This window comes from Carya illinoinensis, chromosome 10 (genome assembly GCF_018687715.1).
Source record: "Carya illinoinensis cultivar Pawnee chromosome 10, C.illinoinensisPawnee_v1, whole genome shotgun sequence".
Classification (NCBI taxonomy): Eukaryota; Viridiplantae; Streptophyta; class Magnoliopsida; order Fagales; family Juglandaceae; genus Carya; species Carya illinoinensis.
Window position 1 is genome coordinate 28,453,687 of NC_056761.1, and position 19,198 is coordinate 28,472,884.

Sequence of the window (19,198 nt, forward strand, 5' to 3'; positions counted from 1 at the left end):
ATTGAAATTGATGAATTTTATTCATTTGGAGTTGAGTTTATCTCCTCTTGTTCTTGATTGAACTTCTGAACTTATCAAAGGTAAATCATAACCTTCGTGGTGTTTCTCCTCTATAATCTGGGTTCTTGAGACTGGTTCTTCAACGGGTCTAGATTTTAATATAATCTAGGTTCTTGAAATGGGTTCTCAACGGATCTAGATTCTCCATCCATAGACTTGATATTAGCTTTCTTGGGTTTGTTTTTCCAATATTGTTGTTGGGTCTCAAAGCAAGTCGATTGAGGTTTACATCAGATCATCTGAAACATTTGAAATTTTTAGTAGAAGAATTTTGTAAGGAGGTTTGGGAGCCCTCGAAGCACTCCCATAGCTATCCATTTGATTTTTCTTTCCATCATTTCTTCATACATCTGGCATGCACTATGCTCTTTCCATATAGCAAACATCCTTCCACTGTTGCCATCATTTTCTTGATATACAGCAGCACACAAACACCCTATTATCCATAACTATCTAGCACACAATAAACCTAATATCCACAACTATCAAAGTTCTTAACAGTTGTATCAGCATCCAACGATCCTATGGCAGAAAACACAAGGTCCAGGCATCATCAAAACAAGGAATTACAACAACAAATTCTTGAACTTAAACAACAAAATGGCCAGACACAGCAGACTATGCAAGAATTCAAGACTAACATGGACACACTAAATGATATGATGCGCACAATCATCCAGCAACACCAACAACAAAATCAGCAACATCAACACCAGCAAAACAATCAGCACCAGTACCACGAACGGCGCCAGCTGCAGTATGACGACCAAGAACCACTAGAACCAAGAAGAGGCAACTTAAGAGGCATGCGCTTAGACTTTCCACATTTTCAAGGAGACCATCCAGTCTCATGGATTTTCAAAGCACGCCAGTACTTTAAATTTCATCAGACTCCCTTGCCACACTGCATGCTCATGCCATCCTACCACATGGAGGGGGAGGCTCTTGTGTATTATCAAGAGTCTTCAGAGAGAGGCCATTTCCATGACTGGGACGCGTTCACCAGGTCTATGATTCTCTGCTTCGGGCCAACGTCTTACAATAGTCCCATGGGGGCACTAACTCAGTTGAAACAATCCAGCTCTATTGTGGCTTACATTACACAATTTGAAACCGTGGCTAATCGGTTGATGGGCCTTTCAGATGAACACAAGTTGTGTTGTTTCATTAGTTGGCTGAAAGATGAAATCCATCTTCCCATAAAAATGTTTGATCCTATCAATATGAATGCAACATATGGGTTAGCAAGAATACAAGAGGAATACCTCTTAAGTGTAAAAAAATCCAGCAAGCATACACGAGAGAAGTCTAGTGAAACTTTTGGGGTTTTTCCCAAGGGTCTTACTCGGGTAGTAGCAACAATAATAGGTCTGGACCTATGGGTGCCACCAGACCAGTTCTCTCAGCCTAGATGGATAAGAAATGTAAAAAATGGTTGTGTTACCATTGCAATGATAAATGGAACCCTAACCATAAGTGCAGTAAACCGAGGGTTTATTTCATCCAAGCTAAGGATGACAACATAGAGGAAAAGGAGGAGAACATCCCTACAAAGGTCGCTAAAAAGGTGGATGAGGATAGCAAGGCTGATGACAAGGTAGAGGTACCTGAAATTTCATTGGCTGCAATTGCGGGCACTCCTACAGTAAGTACAATGAGGCTGGTGGGCAGCATCAAGGGCAAGGAATTGGTGATTCTAGTGGACTCGGGCAACTCTCATAACTTCATAGATTCAACCTTGGTTCCAAAGCTAGGTGGCAAATAGGCAATGCCTACAGAGCAGAGGAATGTGTAATGATGTGAATTTGAAGGTGCAAGGTACTTCATTTAAACCCTCTCTTTATGTACTTGATCTTGCGGGGTGTGATTTTGTGTTAGGAGTCCAAGGGTTAGAGACCTTGGGCCCCATTACTTGGGATTTCTCTAAACTACTGATGAGTTTTAAACATGAGGGAAAATTGACTGAATTACAAGGGTTAAAGCTGAAACCCTCAATGGTGGATGATGGTCGCAAGATGCTAAAGGGCAAGGGTATTTTGTTACAAATTATGGCTGTGGAGGGGGAAGTGGAAGAATAGAAACTTATGCATGGTGATGTTATTCAAGTCTTGGAAGAATTTCAAGGGGTTTTTAATGAACCTAAGGGGCTACCACCATCTCGTTCCCATGATCACCAAATAATTCTCAAGGAGGGTACCCAGCCCAGGCTAATAGGCCTTACCGGTATCCTTACTACCAAAAAATAGAATTAGAGAAAATAGTGATTGAGCTCTTGAAATCAAGGGTGGTACAGCCTAGCTCCAGCCCTTTTTCATCTCCTGTTCTGCTAGTCTGCAAGGATGATGGGAGTTGGAGATTATGTCTGGACTATAGGGCATTAAACAAGGAGACGGTGAAGGCAAAATTTCCCATTCTGGTGATTGATGAGCTGTTGGATGAATTATTTGGCTCGGTTGTTTTTTCTAAACTCGATTTAAGGTTAGGTTACCACCAAGTGAGGGTAGTTGAGGAAGATGTACCCAAAATAGCGTTTCGCACTCATGATGGGCAATATGAGTTTTTAGTAATGCCCTTTGGCCTAACTAATGCCCCAGCCACATTTCAAGGGTTAATGAATGATGTCTTTAAGCCTTATCTAAGGAAATTTGTACTTGTATTTTTTGATGACACATTGGTCTATAGCAAGAGTCGAGTTGAACATTTAGAGCATCTAAGGAAGGTTCTATCCTTACTGCAGCAAAAAAGCCTATATGCCAAAAGATCTAAGTGTAAATTTGCTATTGGAGAAATTGACTACTTAGGTCATGTGATTAATGCAGATGGGTGATGGCAGATGCTTCTAAAGTGGCTGCTATACTAGAGTGGCCTAAACCTAAGAACGTGAAGTCTCTAAGGGGATTCCTAGGGTTAACGGGGTATTATCGGAAGTTCATCCAAAATTATGGGAGTATTGCAACCCCTCTCACTGATTTGTTGAAGAAAAATGCTTTCTCTTGGAGTGACGAAATAAGGAAGGCGTTTATAGCCTTGAAACAGATTGTTGCACACCCTCCGGTTTTAAGGTTACCAGATTTCAGCAAGCCCTTTATTATTGAGTGTGATGCTAGCGGGATCGGTCTGGAAGCAATTTTAATGCAATTGGGGCAGCCTATTGCTTATCTTAGTAAGGCCATTAAGGGCAAGGCCTTACTCTCATCGATCTATGAGAAGGAATTACTAGCTCTCAAGACGGTTGTCCAAAATGGAGGCCTTGCCTCCTTGGTCAATCTTTCATAATTGGGACCGACCAACAGGCCCTCAAGTTTTTCCTTGAACAGCGGGTAGGAATTGAGATGCAACACAAGTGGGTGGCAAAATTGATGGGCTATCAATTCCCTATTGAATACAAAAAGGGGAAGGAAAATAGAGTGGCGGACGCACTCTCAAGGAGAGTGGAGGATTCGAACAGGGTTGAATGTGCAGCTATACTGTCTTTCCCTACTCCCTTGTTGCTAGATGAGTTAAAAAAGAGCTACCAAGAGTCTAGTGAGTTGGTTGAATTATTGGACCAACTTCAGTCAAACCAGAATGTACCTAAGGGGTTCTCACTAAGGCAAGGGTGATTCTCAAGAAGGGGAGAATTGTATTGGCTGGAAACTCTAATTTCAAAAGGAAGGTATTGCAGTTTGTTCATGACAACCCTCAAGCAGGCCACTTGGGATACTTAAAAACATATAAGAGGGCTAAACTAGATTTCTATTGGAAGGGTATGAAGAAAGATATCAAGAAGCTAGTAAGGGAATGTGATACCTTCCAAACTATGAAAAATGAGACTGTACACCTAGCTGGATTACTCCAGCCCCTTCCCATTCCCAATCAGCCCTGGACTGATATATCACTTGATTTTGTGGAAGGTCTACCAGTTTCAAGAGGGTATATTGTAATATTAGTGGTGGTTGATCGACTCTCTAAATACGAGCATTTCATACCCTTGGCCCATCCCTATACGGCCCAGGTAGTAGCAAAGGAATGTATGAAAAATATTTTTAAGCTCCATGGGGTTCCTAGGTCTGTGGTGTCAGATAGAGACCCCATTTTTCTGAGCACTTTTTGGAAGGTTGTTTTTAATGCACAAGGGTCTTCACTTGACTTTAGTTCGGCTTATCATCCTCAATCAGATGGCCAAACTGAAGCCGTGAATAAGTGTGTGGAAGGTTATTTATGTTGTTATACAAGTTATAAACCTAAAGGTTGGTCTTACTGGCTTCGAATGGCCAAATGGTGGTATAATACCACCTATCATTCCACGACAAAAATGAGTCCCTATCAAGCTGTCTATGGCTACCCCCCACCCTCTCTTATGGTATACATTCTAGGTACAGTTACAAATGAATCAGCAAATCAATTTCTCAATGACAGGGATCAGATAATAAACTTGCTAAAACAAAACTTAATAGAGGCCAATAGAGGATGAAGTATTATGCAGATCGACAGAGAACCAAGCGTGTATTTGAGAAAGGGGACTGGGTTTACCTGAAGCTTTAGCCATATAGTAAAAAAACCCTAGCTTTGAGACAAAATCTTAAGCTGTCACCCAGGTTCTATAGGCCCTTCCAGGTGGAGGAAAAGGTCAGATTAGGCTTGTGCATAAAATGCACTGGGCCGATCCATCCGCAAGAACCGGCTTGAGCCCACCCGACAAAAGTTGAGTTATTCGGATTCACGTCACTAGCGGGTTGAACCAAGTTAATATCAGTCGAAACCGATACTGTCTAGTGCGTTTTGAACCAAGGCAAACCTCTTCCCTTCGTTTCACAAACCCTAGCCACCAGTGCACCACTCCATTGGGCATCGCCGTTCATTGTCACTGTTGGGAATCGCTGTTCGTCGTCACCGTCGTCTTCACCATTTAAGCCAGTGAGTCCCTCTATTTAACGTATTTCCCCCAAAACTGAAAATTGAAAATATGATTTTCTACTTGGTTTTGCTTCGTGTGATTTATCTTTGTGATTTTGTGCTGGGTTTTGCTTAAAGGATGAACGATGATTGTATTTCTCTTCAAGATGAGGATTTGGTTGAAGTGGGTTTGATTTTGTGTTGGTTTTGGTTAGAGGTTTTGGTTGGAGTTTTTGAACTGGGCGATGGTGCTTTGTTGGGTTTTGCAATTGGCTTTGGTTTTAAAGTTCTTTAATGGTGGATAGTAGGAAGGATAAGTGCTTGGGTACGTTAGTTTCTTAGTTCAGATCTGCATTTTTTTTTTCTAACTAATACGAATGATTTGTTTTTTTAAGATCCGAATATATTTTTTTGAGATCTTTTTTTTTTCTTATTTTCACCCATGTTGGTGACCATTTTGGTCCCCTTTTTGTCAATAATAAGCATTTGATGAAATACCATTGTTCTGGCTTCGTGAGAAGAACAAGACTTTCCTTTCTGTGGCATGCATATGAGTCTATGACCTTATCAAGCAAGTGTGCAGCTTTGCTGGCTTCACGTGTTTCTTTTCTAGTGCGTTTGCGCATGCATGCGTGCTTGCATTTCTAGAACTTGTATTCAGTTGTGCTGTGCTCTGTTGTTGAGTGGTACCCGTGGTACCCTTTTGTTATAAATCACGATCGCTCTGCAGTTGTCCTCTATTGCTTGATGTAGTGTCATGCCGAGTGCCCTCATTCTATTTGTGAAAAGGTGGCATAGAATCTTTTATTCCAATACATCCCACCTAATTTTTACTTTCCAATACAAGCAAAACTGACAAGACAACGAATAGAGATGAAGCATTAAGCATAGTTCTTTAATATCCTTTTAAGTAGATCCTAATTCCAGTCATAGTCAAAGAACAAAAAACATGGTTTGTCAGAATAACAAGATAATAATCTTGTTGACTCTTTTAAGTATATTCATCTTTCAAGAAAAATAGCACAATGTCTTCAATGTATTTCAGTTTCAAATGATGGTGCAAAGAGTAATAATGCCATCCATTTTGAATGATTTAAACTCAATACAAGACATATCAAGTTTGAATGCTTTAGCCAGTTAGGAATCTCTTACAAGACCCACCAGGCCCTGCTGCTGTTGGTTGCTCCACAGGATCCTTCAACTTTGCTTTATCAATTATTCTTCAAATGAGTCAACAAGATTATTATCCTTCTATATAGTATTGGGAGTTGGGAATCTTCCAACTCCTGTCCATTTCTAATTTCCCAGCTCTCGAATAGAAAATTCTGGTCACATTCTTTTGCAACTCTTTTGCAGCCCCATGTACTTCATTACGCATGTCTATAGGACCCCATCCATTTTATTCCCAAGTTCACACAATACTTGAGCACCTTCAGAACCTACTCTCAGAACCTCCTTTTCAAAACCTGTCTTAGTTCAACAGGGGCTAACAAATATGAATTGCAGATGCAGCATGATTGCTTGAAACAATACAAGAGTATCCATCCTCATAGCTTGTAGATACTCCAGCTGATCTGTGGTGACTATTTGAATTGAAAGTAATCCTTGATGGGTTTCAAATCACGTCAGATCTTCCAGCTTTGTTCAGAAGATATTTTGATTCCCCTTACAATCCATATAGTTGATCTGACAATTTAAAATTAACCAATAACATTTTAGATTATTTGTTTATTTCTGGGCTTATCCTTTTTGTATTGTTTGGGCTTATCCCCTTATTGTTGTTTGATCAGATTTATTGTACAGATCTGAATTTTTATTGTACTTGGAAGCTTTCCTTTATTGTACCAATTTTATATTGGATTTTCCCTAATCTTAGTTTCTAAACCTTTGATATTGGATTCGTAGATTCACTTGCAAAATGGTGGATTAAAATGGAATGTAGGTAATAGCTTTGGAAACCCAAGGATGAGGTGAGGTTTTTGAATTATAGGAGATGCAAGGGAATTTTGTTGCTGCCTTCTCAACAAATTTTGGAATTGGTTTTAATAGTTTGGTAGGGGTTTTAATGGTTTTAACAGTAGTTGTATAGAAAAATATGTTTATTTTGCAGTTTTTCTCTTGATAGCTTTGTACTAGTATTTTGCTCATTCCTTAATAAAGAAATGATATTGATTTGTATGGAAAAGAAACCAAACAGATAGAGTGGGTGCAGAATTTCCTCAAAACAAAAATGAACTCAACTTAAAAATAAATAAATAAATAAAATATCCGTCCGTACGGACCTGCATGTACGGATGGGTAGGGTCGGGTTGGCGCGTTTTGCTAATCGGATCAGGTCAGACCCGGCTTGTCTTCATCAGGTTGCAGGCCTAGGTCAGATCTATGGCCTATCGACTAAAGCTACCTAAGTCTTCAAAGATAAATCCCACTTTTCATGTGTCCTCTCCAAAAAGAAAGTTGGGTTCGCAGGTTCCTATCCTCCCAAATCTTCCACCCATTGATTCGTTTGGGGAGATTCAGCTAGAGCCGAAGCTGATTTTGGACTGAAGGATGAAGAGGCAAGGAGATCGAGCAGTGACTAAGGCGTTAATGAATGGGTTGCCGACGGAAGAAAGTAGCTGGGAGAACTTGTGGAAGCTTCAAGACCTTTATCCACACCTTGGGGACAAGGTTTTGTGAAGAAGGGGAGAATGTTAGGGTTCCGACAAGTTGAACTGAAAAGAGACTTGAAGGAATTGTCAAGTAGGAGAAGTATAGAAGCTGGAAGAAGTTCGAAGACTAAACACAAGAGACGACGTCGTAAAAGAGAAATGAAATGCACTGTTTGGTTATAAAGTTAATAAAATAAGGCAGGTCTGGTCCTACACACCGTTTTAGTGTTAAGAAGTTTGGGGTGCTACGCACTATGTGAGTGGGTCATTTTATTGAGTATGTAAACGTAGTGTTTGGTATTGATACCAAAACGTGCGTTCATCTATTATTTTGTGTCTGCTGTCAAGGTCAGTCTAGTTTATTCTCAATTCTGTTAAGATGGTAAGTGTCTTAAGGCAAGGGAAGATGAGTGGGAAGGATCATGGGGAACATTTGGAATTTTTAGTAGAAGAATTTTGTAAAGAGGTTTGGAAGCCCTCGAAGTACTCCCATAGCTATCCATTTGATTTTTCTTTCCATCATTTCTTCATACATCTGGCATGGACTCTGCTCTTTCCATATAGCAAACATCCTTCCACCGTTGCCATCATTTTCCTGATATACAACAGCACACAAACATCTTATTATCAACTATCCAGCACACAACAAGTCTAATATCTACAACTATCAAAGTTCTTAAGAATTCACTTTTTTAACTATTAAATAAAAAAAATTAAAAAATAAAATATGTGAAGGGTCAAATTGAAAGAACAAACTAGACGAAATAGTATTATCATTTTCTTATTTTAAAATATTTTCTTAGGATGCTGATTACCAAACGCCTCTCTGCAATAATAATGATACAATATAAATGAGTCATTAATGGATAACCTATATTAAATAGAATGAACCTCGTGGTTTGTGTTCACAACTAATCTCTAGATTTACTCCAAGTACTTAGTATTTAAACTAAAGATTCAACCATTAGATTTATCGTGAAAGGCTTTCAAGTTTCAACAATACTAGTAATTTCGAAAGTTTTGGCAAATAGGTTGAAACCAGTGCTGCAAGATTTCATATCTTGGAATCAGAGTGCATTCCTACCAGGCAGACTGATCACTGATAACATAATGGTTGCTTACGAGCTCCTGCATACTATGCAAGCTAGGCAAAAAGGAAGAGAAGACAGCATGGCTATCAAGTTGGATATGTCAAAGGCATATGATAGAGTGGGGTGGGGTTTTCTGCAAACAATGCTATCTAAGTTAGGTTTTGGTGACAAGTGGAGGAAGCTGGTTATGGCATGTGTAAAATCTGTTTCCTACTCAGTAGTAGTGAATGGGACCCCTGGAGACATCATATGGCCTACAAGAGGCTTAAGGCAAAGGGACCCTCTTTCCCCTTACCTTTTCCTTCTCTGTGCAGAAGGATTGAGTACCCTTTTGAAGGAAGCTGAAGCAAGAGGTCGTATTAAAGGAGTAGCTGTCACCAGGGGGGGCAAAAGAATCAATCACCTTTTGTTTGCTGATGATTGTGTGATGTTTTGTAGGTCTAAGATAGAGGAATGGACAGTCTTAGTCCACTTGCTAAAATTCTATGAGGAAGCATATGGACAGACCTTGAACAGACAAAAAACTTCCATTCTATTTATCTCAAACACTAGTACTGAGGCAAAAGAATACATTGTCCAACATGCTGAAGGTGTAGTGTGTGATAATTACAACAAGTATCTAGGATTGCCCACCATGATAGGAAAATCCAAGTATAACACATTCAGAGGCCTAAAAGAAAAGATATGGAAAAGGATTAATAGCTGGAAGAACTCCTTTCTGTCTTCTGCAGGGAAGGAAGTCATGATCAAAAGTGTCTTGCAAGCCATACCAGCATACACAATGAGTGTATTCAAGATGCCAAGTATGCTTCTCAAAGAAATTGAATCTATGATTGCCAAATTCTGGTGGAACCACAGAAAGGAAGGTAGGGGCATTCATTGGAAAAGTTGGAACAAACTTGGAGCAACAAAGGGTAAGGGGGGACTAGGATTTCGAGACCTTAACTGTTTCAATAAAGCTCTCTTAGCCAAGCTAGGGTGGAGAATTTTACAAGAACCTGCTTCACTGGTGGCTCAAGTATTCAAAGAAAAATATTTCAAGTCAAGCAACCTGATGAAGGCACAAGTAGGCTACTGTCCATCTCAAATCTGGAGGAGCCTAATGTCAGTAATGGATCTGGTAAAGACTGGGCTCGTGTGGAGAGTTGGCAACAGAAGGAGCATTAGAGTGTGGAAAGACAAATGGGTGCCTATACCTTCTACATTTCAAATTCAATCACTTAACAAGATATTGGACTGTAATGTAACTGTTAGTGAGCTTATTGATGATGAAAGCAAAACCTAGAAACAAGAACTGGTGCAAGCAATATTCAGTCAAGAGGAAGTCAAGAGTATCTGTAGTATCCCTATTAGTGTAAAAGGGATGGGTGACAAAGTAATTTGGGGACTGTCAGAGAAAGGGAAATTTTCAGTAAAGAGTGCTTATTATGCAGATTTGGAGACCAAGAATCAAAAGACAGGAGAAACATCCAATGGAGATCAAAATGAAAGGCTGTGGAGGAAGGTGTGGAGATTAACAAACTCAGGTAAGGTAAAACAATTTCTGTGGGAAGCTCTCAATGGAATATTACCCACAAGGAGCATTCTTTTCAAGAGAAGGATTATTGATAACTCAACATGTCCTGTGTGCAACAGAGAAGAAGAAACAGACATACATGTGCTTTGGGATTGTCCTGCTTCAGTAGATGTATGTGGTGAGGATTGTAGTCCAGTCAGAAAGTGGGGAAGAAACTATGCTGATTTCACGACACTGTGGTCAAATTTACAGTCTAAGTTAGAGGAAGGAAAGCTCCACATAGTAGCTGAGGTGTTGTACGACTTGTGGAAGAGAAGAAATGACATGGTTTTTGAAGGAAAATTCAAGGGGCCTTGTGTTCTGATCCAGCAGGCAGTGCAAGAAGTAGAGACGGTCATATTGGCTCAAGAAAAGCCAAGAGAGAATCAAACAAGTCCTACAGAGATGATAAGAACAGTGTGGAAACCCCCCAAGTCCTGGCTATCTGAAGGTAAATGTGGATGCATCCATGGATTCCAAGAGAGGAAAGGTGGGAATTGGTGTTGTAGTGAGGGACTTCAGAGGAGAGGTCCATGTGGTAGTTGCTGCCCCCATACAGGTAACTAAGAGTGCTAGTGCAGTTGAGAGTCTGGCCATGCTTCGTGCAACTCTTCTGTGCAGTGAACTAGGACTCAGATAGGTGCAGGTGGAAGGTGATGCAAAAGTGGTATGGAAGCAATCAATTCCAGTTCATACAACTCCTCGTGGGATGGACAGGTGATAGAGGACATCAAAGCTGTGGTGCACGCCCAGCCAGGGTGGTCTGTGACTTTTAAGGGAAGAGATGGCAATAGAGGAGCACATGCAGTTGCGAAGTTAGCTCTCTCCTTAAGTACCGAGTGTGTGTGGATGGAGGAGGTACCAACTGAGGTCCTCCCAGCTGTTGTATCGGACTTGCCTAGCTTTGTAATGTCAGTTTAATGAATCCAAATTCCAATTAAAAAAAAAACCAATACTAGTAATTAATTTATATACGATTTGTACCATGATATATAGGTGAGCGCATAAACTATTAAAATCATCGTTTTTTCTTTTTCACTTAAGAATGTTATTTGTACGAACATATATAAGAGCTGATGGCCAAAGAGTATAGATAGATCCGATGTCATAATAGATATAATCCTACCATAGCTATAGACAAAAGTTTCGAGGATGGCCATCGAATAGGCTAAAGTTTTTCGTTTCTTTTTATTCAAACATTTTTTATATCTTTAAATACTTTTTTAAAAAAGTTCATAACATTATTTAAAAAAACACTTCTTTAATCACTAAAAAAACAAAAATTCAATATGCAATCACTTTTATGTACTCTTTTACACACTCCACTGATATGATTAATTGAGTGTTAAAAAAAATTAATATAATCAATCACATCAGTGGAGTGCGTAATAAGTATACAAAAGTGATTATATATAACATGACTCTTTAAAAAAAAAAACAATCAGTGGGTTTTGTCTATTGGATGAGCATTAATACCCCAAGAGTAATGTTACATATATACAGTCGTGAATTATATAAACGTCGTGCAGTCACTTTAAAAAAGATTGAGATCTCCTATTAAAAAATTAATTTTCTTTTCACTTGGGTCTATGCATATAACAGAGATCATTCATACGGTTTCTTTTTTGATTTTTTCACATGAGGTGCTTATTGGGGTTCTCCTTCTCCCCTTTTATTAACGAGTTAATGTTTGTTACAAGTTTTAAATATATAAATTTTATATAAATTTTCAATAAAAATTTAGATTTCACTAGAAAGAATATATATATATATATATATATTTTTTTTGAAGTGGAGTATACTTTTTTACAAAGAGATTATACAAGACTTATCTATTAGGACTTGTACAAATTATTTCTCTTTATTAATATTAAGGATCTTGCTACCGGTACCGATAAAGGGTATCAATAGTTTGGACTGATCACTATAATTTTTTTCATGTATTTTAAAATATATTTAAACATATTTTTTTAAAAGATCGAATACACTATACCAATTCGTTAATAAATACTTTCTTAACCATTAAGTAAAAAAAATATTAATATATTTGGAGGGTTAGTTTATCGGTCTCCCAAGTATTTTCCTAATATTAATATTAAAATATAAAGTATTTAGAAAAAAAAATGAAAATCAGTGTCATTTCACCAACCATCCGCATGATAATTAAGTATTTTCCTAATTAGTATATATACACTTGAATTCGATTCTTTACTTGGGGTCGCTAGCCAACCATATATGCGCATTGGCGATGCTTGCAGCTTTGACTCCTTAATTACTTGTTCCTCGGTACAATCCCTTCCCATATATATTAAATCCTTACTCCAAGAATCATTCCAGATCACTCCTAACCGTATATGAAGAGGAAACCCATCAAACAGTATTAATTATCTTTGTCAAGAATTTATTATTACTAATTCATTGAATTTGACTATCTTTTCTTTCGCAATCATTGATCGCATGCACGTAAATACAGAGCAAGATGCATGCATGACCCAACTTTCATTTTGCCAACCTGGAAATTCCCTTATATAATTATGACGTCTCATCATGACTTACTTGCACAACATGGCAGGTTTGTAGAAGATACAGTACAATGCTTGTGACATCAATGTCTAGATTGTTAATTAGATCGATGCTGCCATGTCAAGTATTTCTATCTATTGATTTATTTTTTTATTTATAAATAATGTTTTATATTTTTATAAAAGATATAAATATCAAATAGTCATTTAAAAAAATTAAAATTTATTATTAAAAAATTAATTTCTTTTCACGTGAGTCTCGTCTTTATTTTTTTGAATAATTATATAGTACTTGTACATTAATGACTATAAATATTATTTTTTATTTATGCAATAAAAAAATCTCAATAAAAAAGAAGAAAAAAAAGACTTTAATTTTTCAATTAAACAGATAATAATAATAATAATAATAATAATAATAATAATAAAAAGACCAGTCCCCTTGTTAGCTCTTTACCCATCTTATGTAGCTCTTAATTAATAATTTCCGTACATTGGACCGTCGACAACTAGTAAATAGGAAAAGTTAACATGTATTTCTAGGAAGTAGCTTACCTAGTATTTGAACAAATTCCATCGAAAAAAAAGTATTTGAACAAATTAACCCCGTCTTTGTTTTTCTATCGAAGATAGTACTGTCCCTGTCTTTTCCTTCATCTAATCATTCAGTCTACTTTCTCTCTTTAATTTCTTTTACGGTGATCTGATCTTTGATCATCGTCCAATATTAATTAAAAAAAAAGGTATTTATAAATATATTAAAATTTTACTATACAAACTTAAAAGGTCAATTCATGATTCGTATAGATGGATTATGGGATATAGAGATGCTTTCATCTTAATTCCATCTCATCCCGTTTGTTTTTAATATTTAAATATCATAAATATAAATATTTTTTAATTTCAAATTTTCAACTTATTCATCTAATTATTATTTAATTATTACAAACTTCCAAACAAAACACAAAAAAAAAAAAAATCAACTTTTCTAAATTTTAAAATAAAAATAATATTATAACAATATTTTAATTTTTCTAATATTTTTATTAAATATTTTCTCTCTTATTTTTCAAAATTCCATAAAATATTTTAACTCAAACTATTTCATTACTATTCATAAACTATCTTTGTGACGCCTCCAAATCCCCACGCATGGACATGGGAAAATCGAGACGTCCGGATGATGACATCACGGGTCACCACCCTAACGACGTGTGCCAAGTGTGTGCAAAGCCAACAAAGTGCACGAGAAGAACGCAGCGAAAAGCAAGTCAATAACTAAGTACCAGAATTTTTCTTGTTTAATACAAAGCTATTCCAAAACACACATAAATAAAATATTATTTAACACGCATATAATATAATATCAAATACAAAGCATAATATCAGCAACCCGGCGGAGCCGCATCCTCGGGCTCAGCCTCCTCCTCCTCATCCTCGAACTCTGCACCAAAAGCTACGGAACCAAAAATGGTACCGCAGGTAAGCAAAACCAAACACCACCAGATAAAAACATATAGAACTCAAACAACATGGATGCAAGAAAAGCCAATGCACATGTCCCGCAAAACCACATTTTTACCACGCACGCCAAAAACCCATTTGGCCCAATAAAAACATATCATTAAAAACCACGCCTCGCCATTATCCCAGATAATGGCCCAAACCACCATTTTCTCAGAAAATGGATCAAAAGCCTCGAAAAACCAACATCGCCATTTTCCCAGAAAATGGCCACATCCGAAAACCATAAAAACAAACCGGTTATGCATGCACCATGATCTCCCCTAGGGATCATCCGCACACCCTGGCTCTGTGCCACACCGCAGGTAACGACTACGCATGTGACACCTAAACGAGCGATGCCCAGACTCGCGCCCCGTGCGTACCTGGCCAGGCCATCCTCTAGCCCTCGCCAGCGAAGGGCCACGGAGTTGGTGAGTAGAGCGATGCCCAGACTCGCGCCCCGCGCGTACCTGGCTGGGCCATCCTCTAGCGCCGTTCCCGTCGTCGCCCAGCGACAACTCAGGGGACGTCACTCAGTATTATCCACTCCCGAATGACCAGAGGAGCTCCACTGAGATAATAACCCATCCCGGCTTGGGCTCGTGAGACACACGCACCCGAAAATCCATTCACGCCAGCAAAACAGGATTTCTCAAATAAAAATAAAATACACGTGCATGCACCATGCAAATGCAATTATCAATGCACAAAACAAACAATCAACCATAAAACAATAAATCATAAAACAATAAATCAAGCAACTCCGTCCTCCATCCATCCGACCTCCAAACTCCTCGGACTCAGTCCGGAATCAACCAATCAGTAGATAAATTATTGAAAGAGCGATATATATTTAAATCTGAAAATAGGGTTTGAAAAATACTTACAGCGCTATACGGTAATTTTAGAAAACACCCGGCGTTGCAAACGGCGAAGAAAAAGCAACGTTACAGTGAAAAATCACTGTGGCCGTGGGTTGTGAAATACCCACTTTTGAACGGGGACAAACCAGGGCTTGGGATCGATAGGGAATGGTCTAGGGATGATTGTGAAGTTATTGGAAGTGGTGGTTGGCCGTGGGTGGCGGCGAAAACGCCGGAAAGAGGCCGGATCTCCCAAAAAGGAAAGCTAGCTCGTGGGAGCTGTTTCGGTGGTCGTTGGAGGCCGAAAATAGGTGGGTTAGGACGGCAAGGGACCGGTGATGAAGTGGTGAAGAAATGGTAGCCGGAGGTGGAGCGACGGCGGCGGATCGGAGCAAAAACCGTGCAGCCTTTGGATGGCTTTTCCGGCCAAACGGCCGACCGGATGGGGGTGGGTTTTGGTGGGAAGGTGCGCCGGAGGGAGGGGAGTCGAACGGTGCCGGCGGTGAGCCGCACGGTGGCCGGACGGTGGCGGTTCGAAGGGTTGAAGGCTCCGGCGTGAGAGAGAGAGAGAGAGAGAGAGAGAGAGAGAGAGAGAGAGAGAGAGAGAGAGAGAGAGAGAGAAGAGAGAGAGAGAGAGACCGGGGGGGTCGACGCGGGGAGAGAGGAAAAAAAAGAAAAGAAAGAAAAAAGAGAAAAAGAAAGGAAAAAGAAAGAAGAAAAAAAAGAGAAAAAAAGGAAAAAGAAAAGGAAAAAGGAAAAGAGGTGTAGGGAAAAAAGATGAGGTCTAATCCTCATTCCGGAAAACAAAACTAAACCACCGAAACGAGATTAAAAACCACAAAACAACTAAAAGAAATAAAACACAACATCAATTAAATTAAAAACTAATTTTAAAACTCAGTAAATTAAAATAAATAACTAATATATTAATTAAAATAAAAACAACCATTTCAGCGAAAATACAAGCGAAAGCGGGTCATCACAATCTTACTACTATATATTCATAAGTATACCAGAAATATATATAATATCTATCTATAATAATAAGTGGCTATAACACAGTTATAGTAATGAACAGTACTTTCTAATTCCGTTTCAGTGTTTATTTTTTTTTTTATGCAAGCTGTCCGTGCAAGATCATACGCTTGGTAGTTGCTCGGTTGTAGAGCTTCACACTTGTGGCCTACTCAAACCAAAAGGCAAACCGAAAGTTGCTGCCACCAAGCTCAACCAAGACCGAAGCCAAGCTTCACCTCCACCCAGACCCATTTTCATCGTCACAGCCTCACCTCCTCAAAGCCTCTGTTTGGTTGCTCAAAATCACAGCCCAGAACCAAGCAAATCAAACGAACCTCATGGTTTAGGGGCTGAAAAATAGAGCAAAACTGAACTCAAGGCAGCCGGATTTGGGGAAGAAAAAGTGGAAATACAAAGGGAGTTTCACAAGCTTGCATTCGGAAATGCTAAGGGAACGATGAAGACAAAACGAGGCAGGCATGGAGGCTCACATCAGACCTACAAATGGAGAAAAAAGAAATGAAAAATAAAATAATAGAAAAGAAGAGAAGGCAAGGTTTCGTATTAGAAGAAGAAGAAAATCAAAGATAGAGAGAGAAAAAAAACCATACCAGATGAAGAAGAAGAATGGAGCAGCTAGCAACAAGCATGTTTGTTGCCGTGTGGAGAGCTGTGCGGCGTTGCTGGGCTGCTGTGGCTTTCAGTGGAGGTTGGGTAGCTGGGCGCGCACGGCTAATTGCTAGAAAATGAGAGGAAGAAGAACCGAAGAGAAGCAGAAGTAGCAGCACATAGAAAAGAGAGGAAGAAAAAATAAAAATGGAGGAGAAGCAGTCAGCGCCAGGAGGAGGAAGAAGAAAGAATTAAACCCTAAGGGGCATGGACCAAAACGGCGCCGTTTAAGGGAATAAGGGCCTGGACTTAAGGTACAAGGGTTGGGCCCGAAAACTGAAAGGGCTTGACCCAAAAATAAAGGAAAAATCCACTAAAGCAGAGCCCATCCGAAAATATAAGTCTGATAAGGTAAAAAAGTATAATAAAAATAAATAAAAATTAAATAAAACACTACAGCTTAATATTAATAAAATAAAATAATTAAACCCAATAATAAAATAATTTAAATTAAAGAGTAATTTAAATACAAAATAATAAATAAAAATTAAATAAAAACACTACAACTCAATATTAATAAAATAAAATAATTAAACCCAATAATAAAATAATTTAATGTAAAGAGTAATTTAAATACAAAATAATAATTAATATCAAGAAAGAACATTAAAATAAATTGTATAACTTATCAATTATAAAATAATACAATGAAAAACACGTTAAAATTAAAACAACAAACTTGTTTTAATTTTAACGGAAATGAGGTGGAGAAGAACAACGGCGCGCAGCAGAAAGAAGGAGAAGAAAAGAAGAAGCCCTATGGCTGGATCAAACGACTCCGTTTGGGAGGAATTTAGTGGGCTGGGTTGAAGGCTCACGGGTTAGGCTGCGCCTAAAAGAAAAATAAAATACACTCTCCAAGCCTAATCCGAAAATAGAAGAGTTCAACAAAAGAAAAATGCACAATAAAAAAATAAATAAGAGCCAAATAAAAATACTATGACTCAATGTTAATAAAATAAAATAATTAAAGTTCAACATTAAACTAATTTAAAGTAAAGATCAATTTAAATGCAAAACAATAATTAATATCAATAAAACACATCAAAATAAATTTCACAACTTAAAATTCATAAAATAAATTTTTTCATTCATACAGTTTCTATAGTATACATGAAACATTTCAACTTTAAATTATAATAAAATACTAATTATTTTTTATTTTACTTTTTTTGTAAATTAATTATTTACACATTTATTCATTCTCTAATCTCATTAAATATATATCATATAGGAGCATACTAATTATTTTTTTATTTTGCTTTTTTTGTAAATTAATTATTTACAAATTTATTCATTCTCTAATTTCATTAAATACTTAACATATAGGAGTAAGTTTATAGAGACTATTGCAGTACAAGTTTCAAAAAAAAAGTAGATGATTCAACTTGCTGTAGATTCAGAAATATTCAATCAGCAACAACACAAAAATTTCAATGTTCTCTCTATTGGCCATGTGCAATATAACTGAGAATTACAATGATCATGAACAAAAAATAAATAAAAAATAAAATTCTGTTTGTATTTCTATTTTGTTGTTCAAATTTACTATGAATAAATTTTTTTATAAGACAATTAAAAAACACAACTAAGCAAACGTGCAAAGCACGTTTGGCCTCCACTAGTGTGTATATATATATATGCAGTGACCATACATGCATGCATGAATCCAAGTCCAGCGATGGTACCATTCGATATATTCTAGGGGTGGGCAGCGGGGCCCCGTTACCCGCTGCCCCGCCCCGACTATGCGGGGACGGGGCATCCACACCGTCAGGGCCGGGGCGGAGCCCCCCGGCCCGTAAGCTGTAATCCAGCAGGGGCGGGGGATGGGGACGGACCCCCCCCGGTCCGTTTTTCCCCCGCCCCGTATCATATATAATATATATAATATATAATATATATTATATATATATAAGTTTAACTATTTAAGCCGGAGATAGGTGAAGGGAAAGTAGGCGGGTTCGTCCCCAATTGCCCCTCACAGCAGTTCTTCCTCGTTGGATCTCCGAGCTGCATCTTGGACCAACAACCGGCCCCCCGCCTATTCCATCGCCTCCGTTCCCCCGTAAGTTCCTCTGTAAACGATTTCAGATTCGAATAAACACTCTGCCCATTTGACTCCTCTCTTTCTCGGTTAATCTCTCAACACTCTTCGATCTGTGTGCCACTCTCAAGTTTAGGCTTTGTTTCTTATGAAGATGAAACGAAGAAACGAGGACTGCCCCCCCACCCCATCCCGCATCACAGAGGAATATCAGAAACGAAGAAACGAGGACTGCCCCCCAGTCCATCCGGCAAGTGACGTTCTCGAAGCGGAAGGGCGGGCTGATGAAGAAGGCTCGCGAACTCGCCGTGCTCTGCCACGCCGGCAAGTGACTTATACCCC

General features: G+C 38.4%; 3 protein-coding genes across 3 annotated transcripts; all 3 read left to right on the forward strand.

Moving 5' to 3' along the window:
* The first annotated feature begins 584 nt into the window (after positions 1-584).
* LOC122278600 lies at positions 585-2,887 on the forward strand. The gene is made up of 4 exons (XM_043088780.1): positions 585-1,409; positions 1,538-1,705; positions 1,815-2,091; positions 2,250-2,887. The coding sequence occupies exons 1-4, from the start codon at positions 585-587 to the stop codon at positions 2,885-2,887; spliced, it is 1,908 nt and encodes a 635-aa protein (XP_042944714.1).
* Positions 2,888-8,696: 5,809 nt separating this feature from the next.
* Positions 8,697-9,962, forward strand: LOC122278601. The gene has a single exon (XM_043088781.1). The coding sequence runs from the start codon at positions 8,697-8,699 to the stop codon at positions 9,960-9,962; it is 1,266 nt and encodes a 421-aa protein (XP_042944715.1).
* Positions 9,963-10,040: 78 nt separating this feature from the next.
* Positions 10,041-11,153, forward strand: LOC122278602. The gene is made up of 3 exons (XM_043088782.1): positions 10,041-10,586; positions 10,684-10,791; positions 10,950-11,153. Exons 1-3 carry the CDS (start codon positions 10,041-10,043, stop codon positions 11,151-11,153), a joined length of 858 nt encoding a protein of 285 aa, XP_042944716.1.
* Positions 11,154-19,198: the final 8,045 nt, after the last annotated feature.